Raw genomic sequence first — 25,626 nt, forward strand, 5'->3', positions numbered from 1 at the left:
CAGAACACAAGCTCCCTCCTTCTGTTCCTGATCTGACGTCCCCCCACCGCCGAGCTGTCTCCCGGCTCCGTGTGTGATTGACCTGCGTGTGATCCTCCGTCACGTAGAGAAACAGAGAAGACAGGCGGTTTAACGCAGTGTATGACTCGCCAGAGTTAGATTCAAACGCACTGCCGAAGGCGTCCGCAGACAAAGAGCCTTTGTGGTAATTTGCTCCATTTAAACTTTGCTTCAGGTCGGAGTCTCAGTAGATCGTTTGATTCAGAACAGCCCCCCCCCGGTTCACTGATGTACCTGTTGTTTCTCTTTTCCTTTGAATACAGAGCGGATCAGACTGTTGGGGCCATCTGTTGTGCTGCGGATCTCACTGCCGCTGGCATGATGTGCATTCCTAGAATAGGATTAAGGTCTTTGCACAAAATAGCACGGGTAAGATCTAAAGCAGTGAGTGCCAAGTATCGATTTGCATGTCATTTCGTAATAGGACGAGGCAACGTGTCGTCATGATGATTTCAATCCGGAGAGACTTGTTGAAGTTTGAACACTGCTTTATTATAACAGGCATAAATATTGATATTGCAATGTGTTTGGGGGCTTGGACTGCATCCTGCCGTGGGATAGAACAGGGCCCGGGATGCCGAGCCGAGTTAAGCCATAATCTCCCCTTTGGGAATCCAGACACTGGTGGTGGTGGTAGAGAATAACTTGCTCCAATTTCCCGATGTGCCAGGTTCTGCTGGAGATTGGAGGTGTCAGGGGTGGAGGTGGCGGGTCGCCTTTGGTGCAGACTGAAATGACAACTAAAGGGAGAAAAGTCTTTTAACGTTGGCCGGGCACTGATGCATATGGTTTACGGTAACGTCACCCACGTCTGGTTGGCTGGTACTACCCGGCCCCGCCCCCAATCAGCTGACCCCCAGGGAGAGAGGAGCCCAGCCTTCCTGACTGAATTTTTGCCTAAGCATCATTTAGTTTATTGATTATCGTCCTTCGATTGTGTCATCAATTTATTTAATTGTGAGGAAAGGTTTCATTTTCCATTCAATCATCTGAATTGAGCACACAGTAACTTTAACTTATATTGAATTGACACTCAAATCTCTGATTTGCTAAGAATAATGCTAATTTACCCCAAAACATGAAATTACATGAAAAAGTATAATATGTTGGAAAAACATGTAAAAAACAAATAAAGTATTCTAATTAGAGTTTTTGTTAGACTGAGTTTATAGACAAGAGTGTTTTGAATACGTGTTGAATCAGCAACCCGTGACCCGGTACCATATGGACTGCGGGGATTTCCCCTTCAAGACTTAACGTTACGCCATTACATATTGAGATTTAGGCAGATTCATCATATTTATTCATGTGTTTATCAAACATTGGACAAAACGTCTTTCCATATATTTCCCTTATAGCAGAAGGATGATGGGTGAAGTGAGACCATTCTGCAGCGCTGATGTGGAGACGTGTCCAAATAAATGAGGATTCCTGCAAATATATATATTTCACATTTGTGTCCCAGAGTTACATTTTGACTCATTCTATTTATTTTCCACGTTAGCACCGTCTTCTTGGTCTTTGTCATCTTCTTGTTCCATATATCGTGACGTGGCAACACACGGTTGACCAAATTCCGACGGCAGCACTGGTTTGTAGCTGCTCGGGAACACATTTTTCAGAGGACAAATAAAAGATAAGAACATTCCCTCACACGCTGGTTCAGGACCGGGCATGTCGGACACCCAAAGAATGCCTTTGAGTTATCGCTGACGGCAGAGTCAACAACGGCCGCACGGCGCTTCCATCCGCGCTGACAATATGTGCAGCGCGGAAACACATTGTTGTGTGTGAAATGATGTAGGTGTATCGTTTTGTAAATGGGTTAATTGAGTGTTTATGCGTGTCTGTGTGTTTGTGAGCTTCATAGTGTCGTGGGAAATGGAAAGAATGAGCAAAGTGTGTTGTTTGTCGTTCATTTGCCCTGCACATAATAGATGTATTTAAGATTTCATGAGATTGAATTCAAGGACTAGCTGAATTGGATGTGGCACAATTTTTCCAGGAATCACATGAAGGGAAGGCGTGGTAATGTATCTGTATATGTGTGTATTTGTACCTCGCCCCTGTGTGTTTTGCGGCCCTTTAAGTGTTTTTGGCAGTTCTCCGAGTTCCTCAAGCACTAAGAGGTCTTACAACAACTATGAACATAAACATAAGTGCTCGAAGAAAGAATCTAATTTAAGCAACTATGAGGTTTTAGTGGCACTGAGTAAAGCAAATGAATGCAAAAAAACAGACAATATTTTGATTGTAGATGGCAGGTGAGGGCGAAGGTGACACCTGGGGGCAAAGGTGACACCTTCTAACATGATTGCCAGTTCCTGCATTCTATTAGTGTGTGTGTGTGTGTGTGTGTGTGTCCAAATCCACTCACATGTGTTAGAGATAAGATACCGCGTCCATTCCATCTGCCTCGACTAAATGTATCCCTGTTGCTCCGTTCTTTCTCATTCTTTCACAACCAAAGAGAAACCGATTGAATGGGGCTGAAAGCCCCAGTAGAAGCTAAGCCAACGCTTTAAGCCACTGAGGCCTTTTAACAGGAAACCTAATTGACGCACTGCTATTTTACCACGAGGGATGAATGAGAGTCCTGTTGCTTTTCAGTTAAGATGCAAATGAGTCCATTCATTTGCCATCTTGTGCTTTAAATCACACGTTTCACACATACATCCACACGGAGCGCAACATGATACTAAACAGCGTTCGGTATGTTTTTTCCTTGTCCGGTAGGAAACTCCTCATGAGCCCCCAATGGTTCCTACCCTGTACAGGCTGACCCGCCAATCATCCAGATCAAGACACCCAACATGAATCTGCTCTCACACCCCCCTTTCAGCCTTGTGGGTCGAAATATCTTGGGTATCTTGCTCTCTAATCAAAAATTGATTTCACTACTCTGACAAAACTGTAAGATGTTTGGATTTTTTGGGTGGAATGCAAAGCACATTAAGAGATCAATGATAAACGGTGTCATTTGTACAGAATGATAAAACAACATTTATTACAATTAACTGTGTAGGCCATTGTAGGTTTAATTACCATTATATAAGTCACAATTGCATGGCCAGGGCCTGTTTCATTATTTTTTTGTCAGGTCTTCGTTGAAAAAGGTCAGTGATGATGCTTGCCGACAGGAAATTTAAAGTAGCGAATGAAGCGCTATTCACCAGTGCACCGCCACTGCAATATCATCCTATTAATATCCTCCTCATGCACTTATTATAATGAACTACATCTCAACCAGTCAAGCAGGCTGACTCGTCGTGCTTCACCTCCTCCTCAAAAGAATATGCCGTGACTATTCCAGATCACACAGACACTAAAAACACTCACAAATTGTAGCACTTAAATTGTACTTACAATGGCTCTTATCTATAACAAGTTGTAAAATGGCTTATTTGATGTAATTGCTTTTTCTTGTTTTTTGTTTTTCTGAGTTTGTATCTCACCGATGCACTTACTGTAAGTCGCTTTGGATAAAAGCGTCAGCTAAATGACATGTAATGTAATGTAATGTAATACGATTGGTGAGGAGAAGCACTATAATGAGCAGCAACAACAGATTGTGGACATATCGATGGCGCCACACGCTAACTCTTTAGCATATGCCCCGCTGTAGTGGGCGAGTAGTGGTGCCTCCAAAGTGAGAAGAAAAAAAAACGTTAAGTGCATCTCAGGCAAGATAGTGAGTCATTTTAAATTACAGTATATTCAGAAAATGATTTGGTGTAATAAATTGAAAAGAGTTGGACATAAAAATTCATTATCTTTTCCTTTCAGAGTGAGTTAGTACAGAGTGAGGGTTTATTCAGTTAGTTGAAGGCTAAGTGTCAATTTAGGTCATTACTGTCCTACCAAAGAGTATTGCTCAATGTGTTAGCAGATATGTGTCTCTGCTGTCTGTAGCTGACTGATACAAGGTCATGGTGGCTGATTAACTTTTGTCATGTTGACCGAATAATTAGCGTGCGAGCCAACGTAGGCCTGTTATTGCTGTGTGATTTTCATCTTTCTGGGTATTTTCTTGATCCTTTTGTTGCTAGTTGTGGCACAGAAACCCGTTCTGATGTTCTGGCACCCCAGTCTACAGGGCTCTGATCAGGTCAGGTTTTTTTTGCAAACTTGGCAAGGATGCCTCAATGATCTCGACACCAGATCTGTTTCAATGAGAGAAAAAAAACAACAACAAAAGTGTGCGTCTAGAAACGTTTGCGTCACCTGACAACAGTAAAACAATACACACCTTTACCGGGCCACGTTCAAAGGGCTCAGTGAACCGTTCACGTCGGGCCTCAACGGCGCCCCTCATCCGACTCACCTTGTGGGGATCGTGTTACTGAATAGTAAGTAAGTTAGAAATAGCGGGCATGCTTACTCGTTTTCACTAGTGTTCACTGGTAATTGGAAGCAATGTCATCTATGAGGATTAGGAAAGTTTAGGCTTACTAATATTTTGAATAAAAGTTTTCCTTTTCAATATAATTGTAGTTATTCCAGTAGATAATTTAGCTGGCATTTAGCTGATGCGTGCAGAATATTTATTGCGTCTGAACCAGAGTGTAAATCTGTTGAATCATCTAACATGTGGTATTTATTCATGTTGTTTTTCTGAGACACTCTTGGTGGAGGTCAGTATTTGCAGGTCGTTTGTGTATCAGTGTCCAATGTGTGCATGTAGAAAAGGCGTGTGGACGTGTGCTTGTAAGGATTCATCTTCCCCAGCTCTCCTAACAAGCACTGAAATAATAATGAGAACATTAGTTGCTTCGGAGGGGCCACGAGAGTGAAGAGGGGGGGTGCAGATAGGAATACTAAGGAAAAATAAGTGAAATTGGAAAAAAAATGCTGAGCTGAATACAATGTAAACCGAAAATTCTGACACCTGGATGTTCCTTTTTGGGGGTTTTCAATTCCGTGTGATAATAGAAATCTTCAGGAGTTATTTTCTTGGGAGAGAAAAAAAGTGTATGCAATTTACTGACACTAAGAGACGTAATGATAATCATGAAAGTACCTTTACCTCATTTTTTTTTTTAACGAAATCGTTCTAAAGCTGCAGGTTTTCTCACTGTTCTCTTATTCACACACGTGCTCTCCTCATCACTCTGATGCCACTAAAGAAGAACAACAGCAGGTCTTGATGCCACACTCAAACTCTTAAGGTGCAGTGGGGCCGCCCAGAAGTCACGTGGTCCGCAGGTTATCCTGTATGGTCCTTGATCGCAGCTTTGCTCACTCTTCAGAGAGATCAGGTTACATGCTGTGAACTTAAAACAAGGTTGGCTTGATGTACAAGTTGGATAACTCTGACTGGCCTCTCATCTCACCTTCATATAGAGCTCCAATAAATGCTGCGCTTTCACTGAGGGCCTATGGGATTTTTCCATCAAATTGTTTTTCTTAGTTTTTAACAAGAACTACGTCAAATATATTTTTCTGTGGGCAATTTTTTAACATCTACAATGGGAAAAGTGCATTTAAAGTGAGTGCATTTTGTACACATTAAGAACACACGCTTTCAAAAGTCAAGTTTGATTTTCCTTTAGAGGTATAAGTGTAGCACTTTTTCAGTTTTCATAAATATTCGTTCAGTGTAATCCACAGATGACAACACTTAAAATGGTCATTTCAGTGTTTTAATTGCATTCTGCAATTTTTCAAATTCATATTCTGTTGCTTTGGTAGAAAATAATTCATGCGGCATCGGTGATTTCAAAAGTGCAAAACAGTTCCAGAAATCACTTCACAGATCAATGAGCGAGCATGCCAAAAGGATCAGAGCCTCTCAAGTAAATGGAAACAGTTTATGGGTAATCGTGCAAAATTTCAATATTCAGAGAATATTTACCAAACTAGACGATTCCAGAATACCTACATGACCATCACGTCCATAAATATATATATTACACTGCCAGGCGTGGAAAGAAATGCACAATCATGCAGTTCAACAGTTTTTAAAAGAATTCACTTACAAACATTTCAACTTTACCAAAAAGTGGAGAAAAAAAAAAGTTTAACCAAAAAAATGAGGTAACAGCTTGTAAACATTATCATCACTTTGTTCAAATTGGCAACATTATATTCACTCAAAACATTCAACAGGCCCATTTGTAAACAATTCCCGCTTTTTCGTTTTACGCACACACTTTACGCATGAACATTGGTCGCTGGCCGCTGTAGCCTTTTTTTTTTAGAAGGAGAAGTCTTTGCATATATTCCCTCACTAGGACAACATGGAGGGCGTCTTCGAGAAATACATGCAGATGCAGATCCTGCACCGGAACTCCGCTCCAGTCCTCCGCAGTGCCAACTCTCCATGCTCTAGCTGAGTCCGATCATGACCGTCTCCACGTCTTTGGAGGGTCTCCGGTCCTTCACCAGGAAGTTAATCATGCTCTCCGATTTGATCATCAGGTTGCACCCCAGGAAGAAAATACCAAACACGACGGTGAGTGACAACACACACAGCACCGCGATTTGAACCACACGCATGACGAAGAGTTTGCGCTCGTCTTGAACCAGCACCAAAGACCCTCCACCGTCGCCGGTCACCATGAGGTCGGTGCCGTTGCCGGAGTATGTCGCCAGAGTCCCGGCGAGAGCCTGGCTGCCGTTGAAGAGCACGCCCTGTGTCACATTGAAGAAGGAGACGTTCATGTTTCCTTGAGGCTTAATTAATTATCAGCAAACAAACACGCGACTCACATGAAAGAGTCTCGCATTAAAACCTGCGCCCCCAATAAAAACTTTGCGTAATGTGAAAAATAACAGCAAGAAGCCGCCAAATGATACGCTTTTTTCTTTCTTTTTTAAAGTCCAGCTCTACAGGCAAACATCGATTTGCTGCGTAATGGGGACATCCACATCACCGCAGAGTTCCTCCAGGCGAACAGCGTCGCATCAGGTGCAGCAAAAAGTAAGTTTCTCCAGCCCAAAGTCTAACGTTTCGTTTTTCTGACTTGAGAGGAGTTTCCTCGGCCGAGGTGCAAAACGTGTTCCCTCCGTTGAAACAAGAGACGGTCGCTCTGCGTCTGGGTTCGCCCGCGAGAGCTTCTTTTGTGCCAAGTCTCTGGTGCGTTTTAAAGTGATGATGAGTTCCCCGTGGACCACACCACCACTGCTCACCAGGGGAGGTAGTGAGATCGACATAGAAGATGACTCCTCTGGAAGAAAGTGAAGTAAAGAAAGAACTTGAACTAATCCTGATCTGGCATTAAGACTAGTTGCTCTATTATATATACTGGGATCACAAGAATGCACATTTTACCCCTTAAGAAGGATCCTTCAACATGTAAATGCCGTTCACGAAAGCCCCCTTATCTCATTTTTTTGTGTGAAATTGTTGCAAAGCTGCAGTTTTTTCTCACTTTATTGACATACGTGCTCACACTGATGTCACTAAAGAAGAAGAACATGATGTCTTGATGCCACACTCAAACTCTTAAGGTGCAGTGGGGCCGCCCGGAAGTCACGTGGTCCGCAGGTTATCCTGTATGGTCCTTGATTGCAGCTTTGGTCACTCTTCAGAGAGATCAGATTACATGCTGCGGAGCAAATACAAGCTTGGCCTGTTCAACAATAACTGACTGGCCTCTCATCTCACCTCTAAAGCTCCACTACGTGCTGCGCTTTGACTGAGAGCCCGTGGGACTTTTACATTTTACATTGTTTTCCTTCATTTTAAAAAAGAACCATGTAAAATTATATTTTTCTATGGATATTTTAAAGAGTTCAAGAGCCATTTTCCCATTCAAAAGTGTTGACTTTGCTAAATTCATGATAATAATGATTTTAATCTGAATGTTTATATGGGTCCTTTCTGAAACCAACCCAGGATTTATTTATGCACATTAATAATCCCTACATCCCTAAAACAAGTTGAGAGTTATAATGTTGCTGCCCGAACAGACACACATCCTGCTATATCTTAGTAATGACATTAAAGACATCAATCAATAATCTATGAATCAAACAATATATCCAGAAATGCTTTCATGCTGTTTCCTCAGGCAGCAAATGAAACACCTGAACAACAGACAGCTCTCTGTCTTCATTGGACGTGTTTTTGTTGTGTGAAACTGTGCAGCTCTGCTGGATATCAGGTTACTAAGGATGGCATAAAACCTCTCAAATCTAAAGAAGTACAAACTTTTGGTTTGTTTTTTTAACTCATAAGATCTTTTGAAAGATATCTTTGGTTCTTAGTTTTACATGCTCGGTTTCTTCTGTTTTGTGGCTAGACAGGGAGCTCAGTATTGTTCCTGTTTATTTATTTTTTAGTAGCAAAACTGAGCTCCTGTGTTCTAGTTAGTGGGGGGAGTTATGTTTATTGATTTGGCCTTTGATACCCTGATGTCATTTGTTTAATAAACTGGGAAATGTTCGATGAAGAACATGATGTTATGGTTGATTCAAGCGCTCGCCTGTGTTACGGCCGTTTACCTGGACCCCCAGGAGGCCGTAACAGTACCCGTCAGCCTTTAAAGTAACCGTAATGAGTATAATAAATGTAGTATAAAACAATAAATATATATATTTTTTAATTTTTTCTCTTTCGATCAGGAATAAAAATAATACCGTTTTTTTATTTGAATTTTTTGACATGTTTGCAAGATTTTCCCTTTTTCTGTTGATCGCAAACACATGTTTTTATTGGCTGGATGGATAATTGCCTGGGGAGGCCATGTTTGTGAAAATGTTTACAGATTTTGATAGACCCTTTAATACTTTGAGAAGGAACGGGCCCTTACATTGCTAAAATGTGTGACTTTAACCAAATTTCAAACTGTTGGCACCCACTCAATATTTAATTTCCTTGACCAAGGATTACAGCCAAGTCCCTGACTCTGCTAATATAATGTTGTGATATTGTATATGGATGACAAAGAGGAGACATCATTTCTCATTCTACCATAATACTGTAACATGGTTACAGGTTATCAAAATACATTCCCTCACAGCTCGTTAAATGAAACTGCTGTTTGTCTAAGAGGAAAGGCAATGAAATTCCTTCTGATTTCTGCAAGCAGTGATTAGCCACCAACTGAAAAGCTTGTGTACAAAAAAAGATTAGCTCCATGCACAAATACCTTGCAAAAGCCATAAGTATTTTTAGTCCAGTAAGATCAAGTAATCTCATTAGCCTTTGGATAAAGCTGCTGCAAATTAATCGGTAGGATGTAAATCAATGCTGCACAGTTTGATTCTGCTCTATTATTCATTACAGTGTGATTACGGTAAGTAGCTTGTACTTACACTCCATCTCTCTGTCAATATAAAAATTCTCTGCCACATCCCAACAATGCCTCTGTGAGGCTTTGAGGTACAAACCCTCAAAGAGTTTTAGAATGGGGGAAAAGTGAAGAAGGAGGAGACTTCTCTGCTACTCCTTTGAACAAATTACCCAAATCATTAAAACAATGTCCATGGCATTATTAAATGTCTTTCGGGAAGCTTGAGCCGTAAAAGCTTCAAACACTTAAGACCCGGTTGCTGACGTATAACTACACAAGTATTTGATGTGAACGGTGCTCATTTCATTGATGCACAGATTTGCGTCTTTCCAGCGGTTATTGTTGGGTGAAACTCTAAATGAAGATACTGTATATGTATATGAGGATGCATATAGACGTTAGTAAGAGTGTCTGACTTGTTCCTAAGCAACAGGAGACCTGTGAGCCCAGTGACAGATGGCTGGTGAAGTTATTTTGGTTTAGAGGAGAACAAGAGGGAGGGAGCGATGAGGTGCCTGGACGGAGGAGAGGCGGGGGGGGGGTGGGCGTACATTTCCACTTAACATGAGGGAATTGGCAGCCTAGCAACACAAACTAAGTGAATACATCCCTAGCAACAAGGAGATGGTGTTTGACCACACCCACCTCCCCTCTATTATTTATACCATCATCCCTTTTGTTTGTGTGGCTGCCACAAGGTTGACAGGATCAGGACCCAAAATGGACACACCCTTTCAAGCCCCTCCATCGCAGAAGGTGCACTTTCCTCACAACTTCCCTATTTTCAACTCAGTGATTCCCCGAGATGCCTCTTATTAGCTGATCCAAGCATACATGACTGGCAAGGAAGGTACCGGGTCCCTGTGTGCGCCCGAGTTTGTGTGTGTGTGTGTGTGTGTGTGTACCAGGAAACACTAAGGTCAGTAAAGTGCATTAACCAGGTGTATTTGGACATACAAACATGGTTAGACCGAGTATCACAAGATGCAGGGAAAGAGCAAGAGGTTGTGATTTGACCTTAAGGGGCTCGCCACCTTTGGAACTCTTTGTTATTTATACTGTGCAGCAGAAGGATGACCCACATTAACCCCAAACTAAGCGACCATCAGTTATTATTAATTTAAGGAGATTATGACTTCATTGCTTTGACACGTTGCAGGGGGATGTGTGTGTGTGTGTTTGTGTGTGTTTGTGCGTGCGCTTGCTTGTTCTTACCGCCCCTCTTAGAGACGCTCCATTTGAATATCTGGTGAAAAGCTGGTGGAGAAACAGATTACAGATTTCATCTAATTGAAGACATCTCCTGCACTTCACCAGCCGCTACCCATTAACATAATTTCCAATTAGATACATCTCAGTAATGCCCCCTGCCATAATCTGCCTTTTATTTTCTGTCCTTCCATTTGCCGCGTTCAGTCAACTTTGCTCCTGTAACTGAAGTCTGGATGCGCTTCAAACAACCAGCAGAATGCACACTTTCCTTTTCACCTTCCCTCGTGCAACCCCAGCTATTTCTTTGTATTATTTGTATATTTCTTCTTTCGCCACACGTATGCGGATGCTGTCACCCCGAGTGAGAAATGTAAGCCGTAGATCCGGAGCTAGAGGAGGAGAAGGCAGATCCGATAACACAAATACGTAACGTCCAACGTCAGCGACTTTTCATAAGCCTGCCAACCCTCCACCTGACAAAAACTACAACCTCCTCACTTGAACCTCCCATCCGCCGGTTAGACCCATTGAAGCAGGAAAGGGTTATCCGGTTGTGGTTAGCCAAACACTGTATTTGTCTGAGAGCGTTTGCAATTTTTTATACTGGCTCTTGGCGATGGAGTTCTGGGATTCCGTGAAAAGCTTAAAGGGCTCCAGATAGATCTGTCGCACAGGTCAGGACCCTTCCTTCCCCCGGCCCTCCTCCAGCCCCCATCCTCGCTTCTTGTTCCGTCTTAATTGGCTGACGTTTGACCCAGTGTCCGGCTTTTTACTCGGGATGACTGGCGCTATATGTTCTTCCCTAAAATGCCATTCATCTGTAGGGGCGATCGCCACAGAAGGCTCTGGAGCCAATAAATCCAAAGAAAGTCAATAGTGGAGAAGGGGGTTTGATTGCCTCCGGTGTATTACCTGCACCATCCGCCCACGCTGAGAACAGAATACCGACAGAACAGATGACAGTGATAGCTTTTCCACTTATTTCTCTATTTTTGTCATTTCTTCTCACGGCAAGTCTTGGACACGGGTGGCTGTAACTTAGCAACAAGCTGGAGAATAAGAGCAGGGCACAGAGATAAAGATTCAATAAATGGACAAGAGCAAGGATAAGAAGCATCGTGTGCTTCTGTCAGCCCCATCTCGCTCTCACACGCACACAAGCACTTCCCAAAGCTAATTTCTGTAGAGTAATCTAAACTTTTATCCCATTTTGTATTGCCTTTTCTTTCTTATTTAAGAAAGTGGCAAATTTCTTCATGCTTCATCATTCAGAGGAATTAGAAGAGCGTCTTATCAGATTCAATAATTTGGTGAGGAGGACAGTGGGTCTGTTTCCAGGGAATACCAATAGCGTGGTCGCTTTCTTTTAGACCTTACATGAATAATGAAAGCATTCACAATCACCTTTATGGACTTTAATACTGGACATATATAGTATTTTGATATATTATTTTTCATTATTCACATTGTGACATTGTGATTTATTCATTCTGAGCAGTAAATACGCAATAAAGGCTTTATGACGGGCCTCTAGTTTTGCCTTAGGCCAGCATTACTCACGCAATGTGTGCGCCTTATGGGTCTGAGATTTGCTCTTTTCATTCCAGGAGAGTGCCGCGAAATATGTGACTTATTTTATATTTATATTTAACAATAAACTACACTGTAATGTTTTTTTATACTGTGAGGGGAGCATTTTAATATTTACTAATTGTTTTATTTACAACTTGCGAAGAAACAAATCAGCAACTGCACTGAAAGCAGCGTTGTGTCTTGACAAACACATCTGTACATCTGTTATATGTCTGTACACATCTGTACATCTGTTATGTGTCTGTACACATCTGTACATCTGTTATATGTCTGTACACATCTGTACATCTGTTATGTGTCTGTACACATCTGTACATCTGTTATGTGTCTGTACACATCTGTACATCTATTATGTGTCTGTACACATCTGTACATCTGTTATATGTCTGTACACATCTGTACATCTGTTATGTGTCTGTACACATCTGTACATCTGTTATGAGTCTGTACACATCTGTACATCTGTTATGTGTCTGTACACATCTGTACATCTATTATGTGTCTGTACACATCTGTACATCTGTTATATGTCTGTACACATCTGTACATCTGTTATGTGTCTGTACACATCTGTACATCTGTTATGTGTCTGTACACATCTGTACATCTATTATGTGTCTGTACACATCTGTACATCTGTTATATGTATGTACACATCTGTACATCTGTTATGTGTCTGTACACATCTGTACATCTATTATGTGTCTGTACACATCTGTACATCTATTATGTGTCTGTACACATCTGTACATCTGTTATGTGTCTGTACACATTTGTACATCTGTTATATGTCTGTACACATCTGTACATCTACTATGTGTCTGTACACATCTGTACATCTGTTATGAGTCTGTACACATCTGTACATCTACTATGTGTCTGTACACATCTGTACATCTGTTATGAGTCTGTACACATCTGTACATCTATTATGTGTCTGTACACATCTGTACATCTGTTATATGTCTGTACACATCTGTACATCTCTTATGTGTCTGTACACATCTGTACATCTGTTATGTGTCTGTACACATCTGTACATCTATTATGTGTCTGTACACATCTGTACATCTGTTATATGTATGTACACATCTGTACATCTATTATGTGTCTGTACACATCTGTACATCTATTATGTGTCTGTACACATCTGTACATCTGTTATGTGTCTGTACACATCTGTACATCTATTATGTGTCTGTACACATTTGTACATCTATTATGTGTCTGTACACATCTGTACATCTATTATGTGTCTGTACACATCTGTACATCTGTTATGTGTCTGTACACATCTGTACATCTATTATGTGTCTGTACACATCTGTACATCTATTATGTGTCTGTACACATTTGTACATCTGTTATGTGTCTGTACACATCTGTACATCTATTATGTGTCTGTACACATTTGTACATCTGTTATATGTCTGTACACATCTGTACATCTACTATGTGTCTGTACACATCTGTACATCTGTTATGAGTCTGTACACATCTGTACATCTATTATGTGTCTGTACACATCTGTACATCTGTTATGTGTCTGTACACATCTGTACATCTATTATGTGTCTGTACACATCTGTACATCTGTTATGAGTCTGCCTGCCTCCAGCGTTTATACCACTGTTAAATGAATTTGAGTTTAATATTCAGTCTACTGCTACGTTCAGTTTCTATGAACTTCCTTCCTACGCGCCGCCTCTCAGTCGATGCCCCACCCCCTACGCCACATCAGGGTCAAAAGTCCATATTATGCAGTGAATATCAAAAAATAAATACAAGTGAAGAATGAAAAAAATAATAATAATAAAACTGAGTCAAAACTATATTGAACAAATATTTTTCGTCCACTTATTTTTATTTTGAATACAGTGTTGTATTTTTCAATGCTCAACAACAAAACTTAAACTTTCAGGTTCACATTTTTTTCGAATGAACAAAACGTTTGACCTGGATTTGGCTTCATAAGTTCCATGATAGAAACTACAAGTAGGTTATAGTTAGAACATACAGTATATAAACATATGATAGAGAACAAATAGAAACGGATTCATCATAATTTTATGTGAACATTAGCTGCAGTTTGCTAACATGGCCATAACAAGTGGGGATTTCTATCATTACACTTAGTTTACACAAAACATAATACACATGAATGCCCATTAGTGTTCATACTGACTACTTCAAAACAATAAAAGCAGGGTCGTTAACAGAAGAATGAAAAAAGATCCCATCAATAATTTCCTATAATTTGATTGATAACTTAATCATTGAAACACATGAATATGTATTTGAACTAGTAGTTGGCTCACTCACACCTGCAGGTTTTTAGGATTCAGGGATTTTGTTTGAAAACAGTAAAAACAAATGTCTATGTTTGGAAGAAGGGGGGGGGGGGGGTAAACATTTACTGCCTGGAGAGCTTTGGGCAATGAGGCGACGCTGTATGACCCAACATGCCTTTGAGTCAAGAATGAGGAAAGGCGTTCGAGTTGGGAAGTGGAAGCGGGTGGAAACACAGAAGACAAGTCGCCTCCGTTACTCCTCCAGTCATGGGCAACCTTTCAGACCGTCTCGTGATTTTGTTTCTCTTCTTCTCATCGGCATCAAAGGTTTTCGGTAAGTTTGTATTACTTAAGTTACTTTTCTTTCTTCTTTTTTTTTTTAAAACTTTTGTCAGCTCGCGTAAACATCCGGCGCGTGTTGGCATCTTTTATAGGACACCACGTACTGTTTTATCACCGGCAGCTTTCATTTCACGGTGCTTAGTGCGGTCTTTTCAGCGGAATGTCCTCAATCGGATCGCGGAGTAATCCGGCTGCGCTCCCGCTGGCGCTCGTGCGCTCCTCTCCTTATAAGGGAGTGAAAAGGAGTCGGGATGGGTGTCCCGAAGCGAAGGGGACCTGACTCCCCCGAGTCTCCTGACCAGAAAATGTCCTGGCTCTATTCAGAATATAATAGAAAACGTGGGCGTGTCAAATAACTGCAAAAATAAATGAATATAGGAAACACTACGACAGACGTTTCTATAAGGCTTACAATATCACTGTTGCATATAACCCCCCACTGCGTGTTGCTCATCAGTGGGTGTGTAGGATACTTCGGAGAGGGGGGGGGCTTGACTCTGCATTGAGAGTTCATTTAAGTTACAGCAGTTAGTCAATTACCTTAAATCGTCTTAAATGTAACGCTACGCACAGGTTACGTAGACACACATTGGTGATAGTGTTTACCTCCAGCAAGCCCCACCCGCAGTAGGCCGTTGTAGATAACAAACACAAAAGCATTTGAAATAATATCTGGACTCGCTTAGAAATGAAAGGACTGGTGCAATTTGCTGAGGTCTAACAACTCCCAGAAAAGAAAATGCGGAGTTACATGATTAATGTTAATGTAATGTAAAATGTGACAGGCTGCATGCGATGGCTGTGTAATCAATGGTTATAGCTGAACACAGCTGCATTTTACTTCCGATTTAAAAAGTGTGGTCAACCGCAACGCCTATCTGCTCACTTCCACCTGCGGAAGGAAATGATGGGTGTTTTGAAGATATGTGTTGAAGTAAATGTACTCAAATGTATGAGGGACCTACTGAGACACTCTCACGCACACCACTGAGACAGTCTCACGCGCACTCATCCTAGTTATACTATCGTATGTACTGCTACGGAAAAGTGGATCAAGGCGGAGCATTTCACTGGCCGAAAACAGGCTGCTCTCTGGGGCGTGAGATGAGGCTGACCGCCCGGTGCTGGGGGCGTCAGATGGTCCCGCCTCACATCTCCGACCTCCTCCATGCAAATTGTTACGAAGGCTGAATGTTGACACACCGACCGCAGAAATGTTGGTTAAACAATTCTTTTCTAAAATGACGTTCCGTCACTTGAATATGGTAGTATTTATGCACTTGGACCTACACAATGACGGGCGAGCCCGAGCTTAAAAACATATTCAGGAAGCGCGTAACATTGGCGCATGGCGCAGTTCAAAATCAGCCATGTATGCTTTCACTTTCCGGTGTAACGGAGATGCCTTCTGGATGCCCGTGAGATGCTCTAACAAGAGTGTCTCAGTAGTTTGGTCCTAAACGGCTCATACCTACAAATGCTCTTTGTATCAGATATCCTTTACTGGTGTATTTATACTCCACTCAACTACGTCTAAGAGAAAATGGCTGCACTTTTGACTTCACTAGCTTCGTTTGATACCTTTTGTTAAGTTACTTTAGAGATTCAGTTCAACAATTGAAAAAAACAACCAACAAATAAATTGTATTTATTGTTATGGGTTGGCTATCTGATGTTTTTCATTTAGTCATGTATGTGTTTGAGGTAGCATGGTGGTGTGGTGGGTAGCACTGTCACCTCACAGCAAGAAGCACTGGGTTCAACTCCGCCCAGTGGCCTTCCTGTGGAGCCTGCATGTTCTCGCTGTGTCTGCGTGGGTTCTCTTCCACCCACAGTGCAAAGACATGCTCTGGGGATGAGGTTGATTGGTGACTCTAAACTGTCCGTGGATGTGAGTGTGAAGGGATGTTTGTCTCTGTGTTAGAGGTGCACCCTGTCTCTTGTCTGAAGTTGGCTGGGATTGGCTCTAGCGTGACCCCCGTGTGCAGGATAAGCGGTTTGAAGATGAATCTATGTATTTGTGTTAGGTTCAGACTGTGTCTCACTAATTTTACTTAAAAGATTTAAGTAATTCTTCCACCTTTGATTTTTTTTGTCGGTGTGATTACCCAAGGTTCCAACATCTGTACGTCACAAGGAGTCACCACCTGTCGTCAGTGCATGGCTGTGCACCCTCGATGTGCCTGGTGCTCTAAGGAGGTAAAAACACCAGTTGCATATACACCTACTCCAGTGTCTTGTTACTCCTCATATTCATGGCTCAGTGCAGCAAGTTGGAAGAGAAACCTCCTTCACCCCAACTTCATGTCATACATACAAACACACAAGGTCTTTTTTTAACGTTTGTGGATTAAAAAAAAAATTCAATGTCACTTTTTTTTCCAGGAATACGGGAAGGGGGGGTCGGGTGCATCCCGCTGTGACTACAAAGAGAATCTGCTAAAAGGAGGGTGCAGTCCGGCAGCTGTGGAGTTCCCATCCAGCACCCTGAACATTTACGCGGATGCCCCACTCAGCGGCAAGGCCTTGGGCAAAGCTGATGACGTTATCCAGATAAAGCCTCAGAAGCTCGGCATCACCCTACGACCAGGTAACCAACAGAAACCACATGCAGGCATCAAGGATTTCTTGAGGTTATTGTTATCTAATATTTCATTTGTTACCACTTGAAAGTCAAAGAAACGGGTTGGGCCCACATTTGTTTCGATTCACTCAACCATTCGCTTCTCAACCTCGGTGGCCCTGTGCTGATTCCCTCCCAGGAGATTCCCAGCGCTTCACCGTGTCAGTGAAACAGGCGGAGGATTACCCAGTGGACCTCTACTATCTGATGGATCTTTCCTATTCAATGAAGGATGACTTGGTTCGCCTTCGCACATTGGGCAATGAGCTTTCCGCCACCATGGGCCAGACCACAAGCAAACTGCGCATGGGGTTTGGAGCCTTTGTGGACAAGACCACCAACCCTTACATGTACACCAGCCCCGCGGAAGCAGTAGAAAACCCTTGCTATGGGTAAGTGTGGAGGGTATTGTCTGTGGTACGTTTGAGAAGGAAAAGGAACTGAATAGAGGAGATACTGTAGTATCCTGAGAAAGTCTCTCAGGTTCTTCTCCACTCATGTGCCATCCCCTCATTCACCTATTCAATGCCTACAGAATTGGTGATAAATGCCAGGCCCAGTTCGGGTTCAAGCATGTGTTGTCACTGACGGAGAAGGTGGCTCGCTTCACTGAGGAGGTGGAGAAACAGCAGGTGTCTAGAAACAGAGACGCTCCGGAGGGTGGTTTTGATGCTGTTATGCAGGCTGTGGTGTGCAAGGTATGCCAATGTAATCGCATACAAATGCTGGCTGATGTGCCATACTGAGCTTGTGCTTACATCAGTCTTTATCACACTTTTTAAGTTCATTTTTGTGTGTGTTATCAGGACAGGATTGGGTGGCGTCCAGATGCCTCACACCTTTTGGTTTTCACCACTGATGCCAAGACTCACACCGCTCTGGATGGACGTATAGCTGGAATCGTCCAGCCCAATGATGGAAAATGTTACCTTGATAATGAGAATGTTTACAACAAATCTACTGTGCTGGTAAGGGCAGGGACTCTGAGTACATCAGTCATCTTGTTTTGTATAGTTTGTTGAGTACTTGGACGTAACCTGCTTCCATTGAAAACTGTTTGTTACCTTGTGTCTTCCAGGATTATCCTTCCCTGGCGCTCATGACCGAGAAAATGTCTGAAAATAACATCAATTTAATTTTTGCCGTGACGGACTATGTGTTTCCACTTTACACGGTAAAGGGAATTGCACTACTATTGTCACGCACCATGAATTTGCCTAGGTTATTGATATGAAAAGTACAAATCCTGGGTCATCACCTTGCTGTCATGTCTGTCTTCCCAGAATTACAGTCAGCTCATTCCAGGCACAACTGTGGGAACACTGTCCGATGACTCTGGGAATGTCATCAAGCTCATCGTGGATGCTTACGCTGTAAGGGTTTACCAGGATTTGGACAATAAAAATAACCTTCAAAAACATCATACTGCTATAAATGTAACTGTTCAACCCTGTAACTCTGTATTGAGCAGAAAATCCGCTCCAAAGTGGAGCTGGAGCTACTGGGAGTCCCAGAAGAGTTGCATCTCTCCTTCAATGCCACTTGCCTGAATCAGGAAGTCATTCCTGGACTTAAATCCTGCTCCGGCCTCAAGATTGGAGACACAGTACGTATCTGTTGCGATTCTTACAAACACATCCGGTGATCTACGCGCAAAAATGATCACAGGAACATTTCCTCGTCTTTAGGTGTCGTTCAGTGTGGAGGCTCAGCTGCGTAGCTGTCCCACAGAGAAGAGCCACTCCTTTACCATCAAGCCTCGAGGTTTCAAGGACTCCTTGGAGGTCACCGTGGACTTCGCCTGTGGCTGCGACTGCGAGGCGGACGCCAAGGCCGACAGCCCCCTCTGCAGCCACGGCAACGGGACCTTCGAGTGTGGGGTGTGCCAGTGTCACCCGGGTCGCCTAGGTCCGAGTTGCGAGTGTTCGGTGGAGGACTACAGTCCATCCGATGACGCAAACTGCATCCCGAAGCCGGGGGCAGCGATCTGCAGCGGGAGAGGAGACTGCTTGTGCGGACAGTGCTCCTGCCATAAAAACGAGTTCGGTCAGGTTTGGGGCAAATACTGCGAATGCGACGACTTCAACTGCCTGCGCTTCAAGGGGGAACTGTGCTCCGGTGAGTAGGTATACTTTGTGTTTTCTCCAACACCAATGCAACATTTGCTTAAAAATCAAATGAGGAAGTTATGTGACATGATTGAAAACAAACACACCAATCCACGCAAAACCTCAAGCACCTTCAGTCAATCTCAGCCTGTAATCACACGGTGGTCCGTTTACACAGTTGTCTGATATTTAGTTCAACAAATCAGAAATCAGCCACGGCTTTTTTCTAAACTAATTTTGTTTATTATTATTACTACGGTCTTTACTGTAGCTGACAAGCACAAACAGTAATGCTGACATACGTCCAATTCTCCGCAGGATCTGGAATCTTGTGTGGAAGGAGTTTTGTGTTCTTACTCCTCAGAGCAGGGCCTTATGCTGATGTCTTAACACTCCCTGTTGCAAGCCTGCACAGCTCATTGCGCAGTTGCTCAATCCGTGACGAAACTTTAATACCCTTTGTCATTGTCAATTTAATCTTTCTGTTGTTTGGGCTTGATTGTAAAGAGGATGCTAAGCAATGGCAGAAGGTGGTAAACTGTCCTATAAAGCCTCCACCCCGCGGCTGTGTTTTCATGTTATCTGTCTGTCCATGCATCCAGTTTGTTTATTCATAATCAGGACTTAAAAATCCCACACCCGACACTGAGCACACTGTGGGCCCTTTGTGTGGGCACCATGGGCCTGTGTGTGTTGGCAGGCTGGAATTATTTCTAAGATGTGACATATTCACACCATCAAGGAGGAGTCTTTCTCAAGGTAGATTGTTTTTCTGAGTAATGGTTATGAAAACATTCAGTGATGACACGCAGGTCTTAGGACACCCGTCTTGTCCACTCACAGACCTACACACACATACACACACACACACACAGCTGGTGCGAGACTTTCAACAGAGCTCAATTCGGGGGCCGCGATGTTGTTGTGTCTCACTGGAGTCATGCTGCTGTTGTCTTGAAAGAGCGAGCGTCCCTGAGCCCCATCGGGGGCTAGTCTAAACCAAGGCACTGAAAAACTCCTCCGTCTCTGTGATATCCCCTGTGGCTGCGTAATTATGCGTCTGCTGAAGGGCTGTGGGATCGGTGTGCGAGGCCGGGGAGCAGGATTCAGCAAGTCCAGCCCCGGGGCCCATAAATATGAGGGAAGAATAAACAGGAAAGTTTGCATTCCTCTGCTGGCTATTTGCCCAAACCTTTTCCTCCCCACTATCCATGTCCGCGGCACGCGATTCTGTTCCCTCTCGTCCTGTGGGGTCGCAGTCCGGCCTTTATCGCGGCGTCTCGGTTCCCTGTTTCGAACCTCCGCTTGAACCCAGGGTTGTGATCAGTGGGCAGGATTACTGTTACTTTTACTAATGATGACGTGAGCCTGAAATCTCTCCTCTGTGCGCGTACAACAACTTTTAACTAATGAGAACGGCAGAACTCTGCCCCGGTGACAAGTCGAAGCGCTCGAGAGAGAAAGAAAAGAAATCCACAGCTACGACGGAAAATGGAAAGTTTTGCAATGTTTTGGAAAAGCAGTTCTCCTTTTTGACAGAGTGAGAGCGATGAGACTGTTAACCATTAACAGGGGACCACGTCTGATATAACAACAGCTACAAACAACCTTAAGAGGAGCCGCAGTTTACAGGGCGTAGACTGGGGAATCGAATCATTGCGATCACAATGATTTGTTTTGAGCTCTGGAATTAGAGACCCTTGGACCCTTATGTAATAATTCAGGACCAGTTACTCCCCCAGTCTGATCCAGCATGGCTGTGACTCACCACCCACTTTGCTCTTAATCATTCTCTGCTAAATCCTGTTTGGTTTTACTGCAAAGAACAGTGGAGTCTCTTGGGCTCTGCCGTTATTTCAAAAGTAGCTTAATCGCTCTGCAATCCTGGGAGAGAAGCTCATCTCCACATTCTGTCAGCAAATGGTTGCATCACTGTAACACTGGTTCCCTGATGATTTGGCTTTCATGCTTTCTTCACTTGAGTAGAGCACTAGTGTGGGTTCCTGGCTGTGAGGAGATGGGGAATCATTAGTGTGTCCACAATATAACATGACCTGCGTTGTCAGTATTGTGTTTTATTAATATAAATGTGTATTATGAAATGTGTAATTAACCTTACTGCATAGTAAGCTGAATAACAATTAATTGATTCAAGATAAGATGTACACTATGTAAAGACAAACTGAGGTGCACACTTGCTTACTTCTACTCCTAATTAAATATGTATTTCAACAAACCAGTTACATTAGGCAATTATTTTTTTACACAGAAACAAAAATGACAAATCAGACGTTGCATTAGTAATTACATTGCAAACATCTCCGCGGGTACACTTGCCTGAGCATGCAACATGCTTCACACAGTTTACTAGGCAACAAAAGACAGAGCACAGATTTAGCAATTGCATACTTTTTATTTCACAGTCTTCGTTGCCTCGCCACACCCATGTGATTATAGTCAGTGACGTAGATGTTTGAATTGATATGCAATAACTGGTCATATTTGAATAGTGAAAAGTTCATTTAAATTGAAAGAAAAGTATTTAAGAGAACTATAATGACATTAATCTAATGTTTTTTTTCTGTGTCTTTCAGATCATGGAAAGTGTAGCTGTGGCCTCTGCCAGTGCGACGCGGGCTGGAAAGGAGAGAACTGTAACTGCAGCACAGTCGTGGACACCTGCATGTCCACCATCGGCCTGCTGTGCAGCGGCCGCGGCAGCTGCCAGTGCGGCGCCTGTCAGTGCACGCAGCCTGGGGCCTACGGAGATACCTGCGAGAAATGCCCCACTTGTCCGGATGCCTGCACAATCAAAAAGTAATTATGTTTCTTAATGTACCAACAAAGGAGAGAGATGGCAAAACCGTCTAGATTTAAATAAGCACAACATTTTTTAAAGCTGTTTTTTGCCGTAGAGGAATAGTTTGGGGTTTTATTTCCTTGGGAGCATGAACATCACGAGCAGACATCTTGGCGCTGGTGCAAAAAAAAAAAAAAAAACATCAATAGCACGGTGGCATGCACGTCGTTTGTTCTACAAAGATAACCAAATGGTACTGTGCTTGCAGGGAGTGTGTTGAGTGTCAACACTTCAAGAGAGGACAGTACATCGACGACAACAGCTGCAGTATCATCTGCAAAAATGAAATTAATTTAGTGGAGGAACTGGGTGAGAACTCTTCGCTACACACTGTGCTCTCGATCTCTCGTGCTTTTGGTGAATGCGGCTTTCCTGCTGATAAGGGGAAAAGTGTCAGTTAATGTGGTTGAAGGATTCAAAGGTGAAAGGTGGCCCGTGTCTTCTCGTCTCTTTTCTCCTCCAGTTTTCCATGATGCGAGCGCAGTGAATTGCTCCTACAAAGATGAGAATGACTGCGTGGTGCACTTCCAGTATTACGAAGACGGAAGCGGAAAATCCATTCTGGATGTGGTCAAGGAGCCAGGTACTGTAAGAGCGTGTGTGCCTGTATGCGACTCAGAAACTGTCCGGAGAGCCGAGCATTCATTTAGCTGCATTATTAGGACAAGAAGAGTGTGTTCTTGAATGCCATTATAGCCTGCGTCTGGGCAGCTACAGAAAGAGGATGAACAGTGTGTGCTGCAATGGTTTTGAAAAAAAAGAGAACACATCATCAGCTATTTAACCACAGCTACAGTCTGCCACGCCACAGTAACACAGGCCCGTAGTAATTATGTGATGTATCGTATCGTCGTTTTAGTGCGTTTAATAGTGTACTGCAGTTGTTGCAGATCTCCATGTGTGACCTCCCCTATTTGACAAACCCTGGAAACCAGCAGGAAATTGACTCTTTTGCTCCCTTCCTGTCTCTCGATCCTCAGAGTGTCCTCAGGGCGCAGACATTTTGGTGGTGCTCCTGGCTGTGGCCGGAGCTATTCTGCTACTGGGCCTCATTGGACTGCTCATCTGGAAGCTGCTAGTCACCATCCACGACCGCAGGGAGTTTGTCAAGTTTGAAGAGGAGAGAGCCAAAGCCAAATGGGATACGGTGAGGGGGAAAAAAAAGAAATTTGAAACACTAACTGCTTCATATTCACGGACAAATGGAGTACTGCTAATACAGTAACCAATGTAAGTTAAAAAGTTGAAGATCTGTGTTGCACTGGATTGAACAACATTTTCTCTGTTTTTATTTCCCAGGCTAACAATCCTTTGTACAGGGGAGCCACCTCCACCTTCACCAATGTAGCATACCGAGGCAACTAACGACGAAATGCAACGAGGAAAAGCTCAGGGTTCAGCGACAGAGACGGAATGTAGTGGAGAAATGGATAAAACTAGTCAATGCTGTCAGTTACGGGATGTAATGATTGTAGATCCGGTTAAAAAAAAAAAACTAAACCTGTAAATTGTAAATTGACTGTAAATTGCTTTTTCTGTTCTACACTATGTCATGTCATTTTAGTACATGCTGGTGGAATTTCCTGAACAGAATCAATTTAGGATGTTTGGCTCACATTAAAGTAGAAATATCAAGCATCATGACTTAATAGTGATGAGTCAGTATGGGAAGTACATTCATGAACAAAGTTCTCTTCAGGGTCCTCAACCATGTGGGTTGTATTATCTAAACCTAGGCTGTTTTTTGAAAATGTTTGGGTTAGAGTGCATTTTTTTGTAAAGTTTGCTTTACTCTTGCCTTGAGGGGCAATTCCAGATGAACCACAGGACCTCTTATAAGTAAATATCAAATCTATACCATAGTATAAATTGTTAAAACAAGCTTGAAGGGTTTGAATGTACATGACCAATTCCCTTGTTTTCTAATGAATAAGTTAGCTTGTGGTAATGATTTGTGGAGTATCAGTTTACAGTAAAAGGGAGTAAATCCACTTATTTACAGCCTCATGGCTGACTTAAGGTGATCTGTGTGGTGTTTATGGTTTTTTAAGTGCATGTCAGCAGTGGTAAGTGGTACTCTTTAACTACCATTGACTTTAATAGCATTTGTTTGGCTTATTTCATTTTTATCTTTGTTTTTATCTTATTGTGATCAACACTGTGTTACTGGTGAATTCATTTGTTCATATATAAGCAGATTTTATAGACCATCAAATGATATTGGTCATGATGTCTGGTGATTGTTGATAACAAAAACTTACTATTGCTCTTTTGCATTTCTTTTTTTAAATGCCTTGGGTTTAACTCCAGTTCATTACACAAAGGGTAATGTATATAGATGAGTTGCACCTGTCTCTGACAACATTTGCCTTTATGATCAGATTATAATCAGATTCACATTACAAAAGTAACTGATAAATAATTATTTCAGATCTATAGCAAGTCATCTAAAAAAATGTGTTGCCTCTTAGTTTCAGAGAGACACACAACTAATGGGTTCCAGTTGGCCTCATGTCCACCGCAGAGGCGCCACTGAGCGAGGCACTGGATCCCCAAAACGCTCTGCAGGCGCTTCGTAGTATCTGCAGCCTTTTCCCAATACGGGTTATTGCAAAGAGTGAATCTCACTGTGTGCTGCGTTGTTTACATGTGCATATTTTCAACAGTTTCACTGTGATGTTAAAACGGATGTCAGTGTGAACAGCAATATCCTTGGACCACATTCTATCACAACTGTTATAATTAATTGTATCACGTCATCGAATGACGTTGCACTTTGCACTTTCCTTCCCATTCCGCAGCATGTCTTAGTCACCATATCCTGTTGCACCCAGCTCCATGAGTCTACTCACTGTGTGTGGAATCCAGTTGTGTTTTACACCCTATTCATTGGTACCTTAGTTTCCCTTGGAGATAAAAGTGTACATTCATCCCAGTTGTCTATTATTTCCTCTTAAAGCTGACCTTAAGTTTCAAGTTGCATAATAGAATGTGTTTTACGTCTTAGCTGGTTACCAGTACACCAAGAATGCAGCTAAACAAGTATACTTTGGTTGCCATGGACATGTTTTTTATCCTCATTATTTTGCTAATAGGTGATTGGTCTGGTGGCTTTTAATTGTAATAGCTATGTCAACACATAATTAACCCCCTTTCTCAATGTAGCAAATACAGCTTTAGGGTTGCTCTTGCAATGCATGGAGATGTTCGATATGTGTGCAGCAATGTAGAATAGTCTAATTTCTCTTAATGTATGCGCTGTACAAAGTCAAAAATCATCCTGAAATTAAAAAATGAC

General features: G+C 42.5%; 2 protein-coding genes and 1 long non-coding RNA gene across 4 annotated transcripts; 2 read left to right on the forward strand and 1 right to left on the reverse strand.

Moving 5' to 3' along the window:
- Positions 1–89: 89 nt before the first annotated feature.
- On the forward strand, positions 90–4,029 carry LOC119220715 (uncharacterized). The gene is made up of 3 exons (XR_005120613.2): positions 90–205; positions 324–429; positions 2,797–4,029. It is a non-coding gene; the product is annotated as an uncharacterized LOC119220715 (long non-coding RNA).
- A 1,897-nt stretch (positions 4,030–5,926) lies between these two features.
- rprml (reprimo-like) lies at positions 5,927–6,887 on the reverse strand. Its single transcript, XM_037476941.2, has one exon. The coding sequence runs from the start codon at positions 6,721–6,723 to the stop codon at positions 6,388–6,390; it is 336 nt and encodes a 111-aa protein (XP_037332838.1). The 5' UTR covers positions 6,724–6,887; the 3' UTR covers positions 5,927–6,387.
- Positions 6,888–6,901: 14 nt separating this feature from the next.
- Positions 6,902–25,625, forward strand: itgb3a (integrin beta 3a). 2 transcript variants are annotated; one of them, XM_037476939.2, is made up of 15 exons: positions 6,902–6,982; positions 16,851–16,936; positions 17,123–17,327; positions 17,500–17,752; positions 17,896–18,058; positions 18,167–18,328; positions 18,439–18,534; positions 18,644–18,733; positions 18,832–18,966; positions 19,049–19,478; positions 22,063–22,285; positions 22,537–22,637; positions 22,792–22,911; positions 23,309–23,475; positions 23,628–25,625. In XM_037476939.2, exons 2-15 carry the CDS (start codon positions 16,898–16,900, stop codon positions 23,691–23,693), a joined length of 2,250 nt encoding a protein of 749 aa, XP_037332836.1. In that variant the 5' UTR covers positions 6,902–6,982; positions 16,851–16,897; the 3' UTR covers positions 23,694–25,625. The 2 variants fall into 2 exon arrangements, with proteins under 2 accessions (XP_037332836.1, XP_037332835.1); XM_037476938.2 differs by lacking the exon at positions 6,902–6,982 and adding an exon at positions 14,514–14,729.
- Position 25,626: the final 1 nt, after the last annotated feature.

This window comes from Pungitius pungitius, chromosome 12 (genome assembly GCF_949316345.1).
Source record: "Pungitius pungitius chromosome 12, fPunPun2.1, whole genome shotgun sequence".
Classification (NCBI taxonomy): Eukaryota; Metazoa; Chordata; class Actinopteri; order Perciformes; family Gasterosteidae; genus Pungitius; species Pungitius pungitius.

What these genes read in the sequence shown, in the direction of transcription:
- rprml (XM_037476941.2), bottom strand. Translation starts at nt 6,723, where the DNA reads ATGAACGTCTCCTTCTTCAATGTGACACAGGGCGTGCTCTTCAACGGC.
- itgb3a (XM_037476938.2), top strand. Translation starts at nt 14,663, where the DNA reads ATGGGCAACCTTTCAGACCGTCTCGTGATTTTGTTTCTCTTCTTCTCA. An exon ending in ATCGGCATCAAAGGTTTTCG is followed by an intron (nt 14,730 to 16,850) that starts GTAAGTTTGTAT and finishes TGATTACCCAAG; the next exon opens with GTTCCAACATCTGTACGTCA. An exon ending in TAATTTAGTGGAGGAACTGG is followed by an intron (nt 22,638 to 22,791) that starts GTGAGAACTCTT and finishes TTTCTCCTCCAG; the next exon opens with TTTTCCATGATGCGAGCGCA.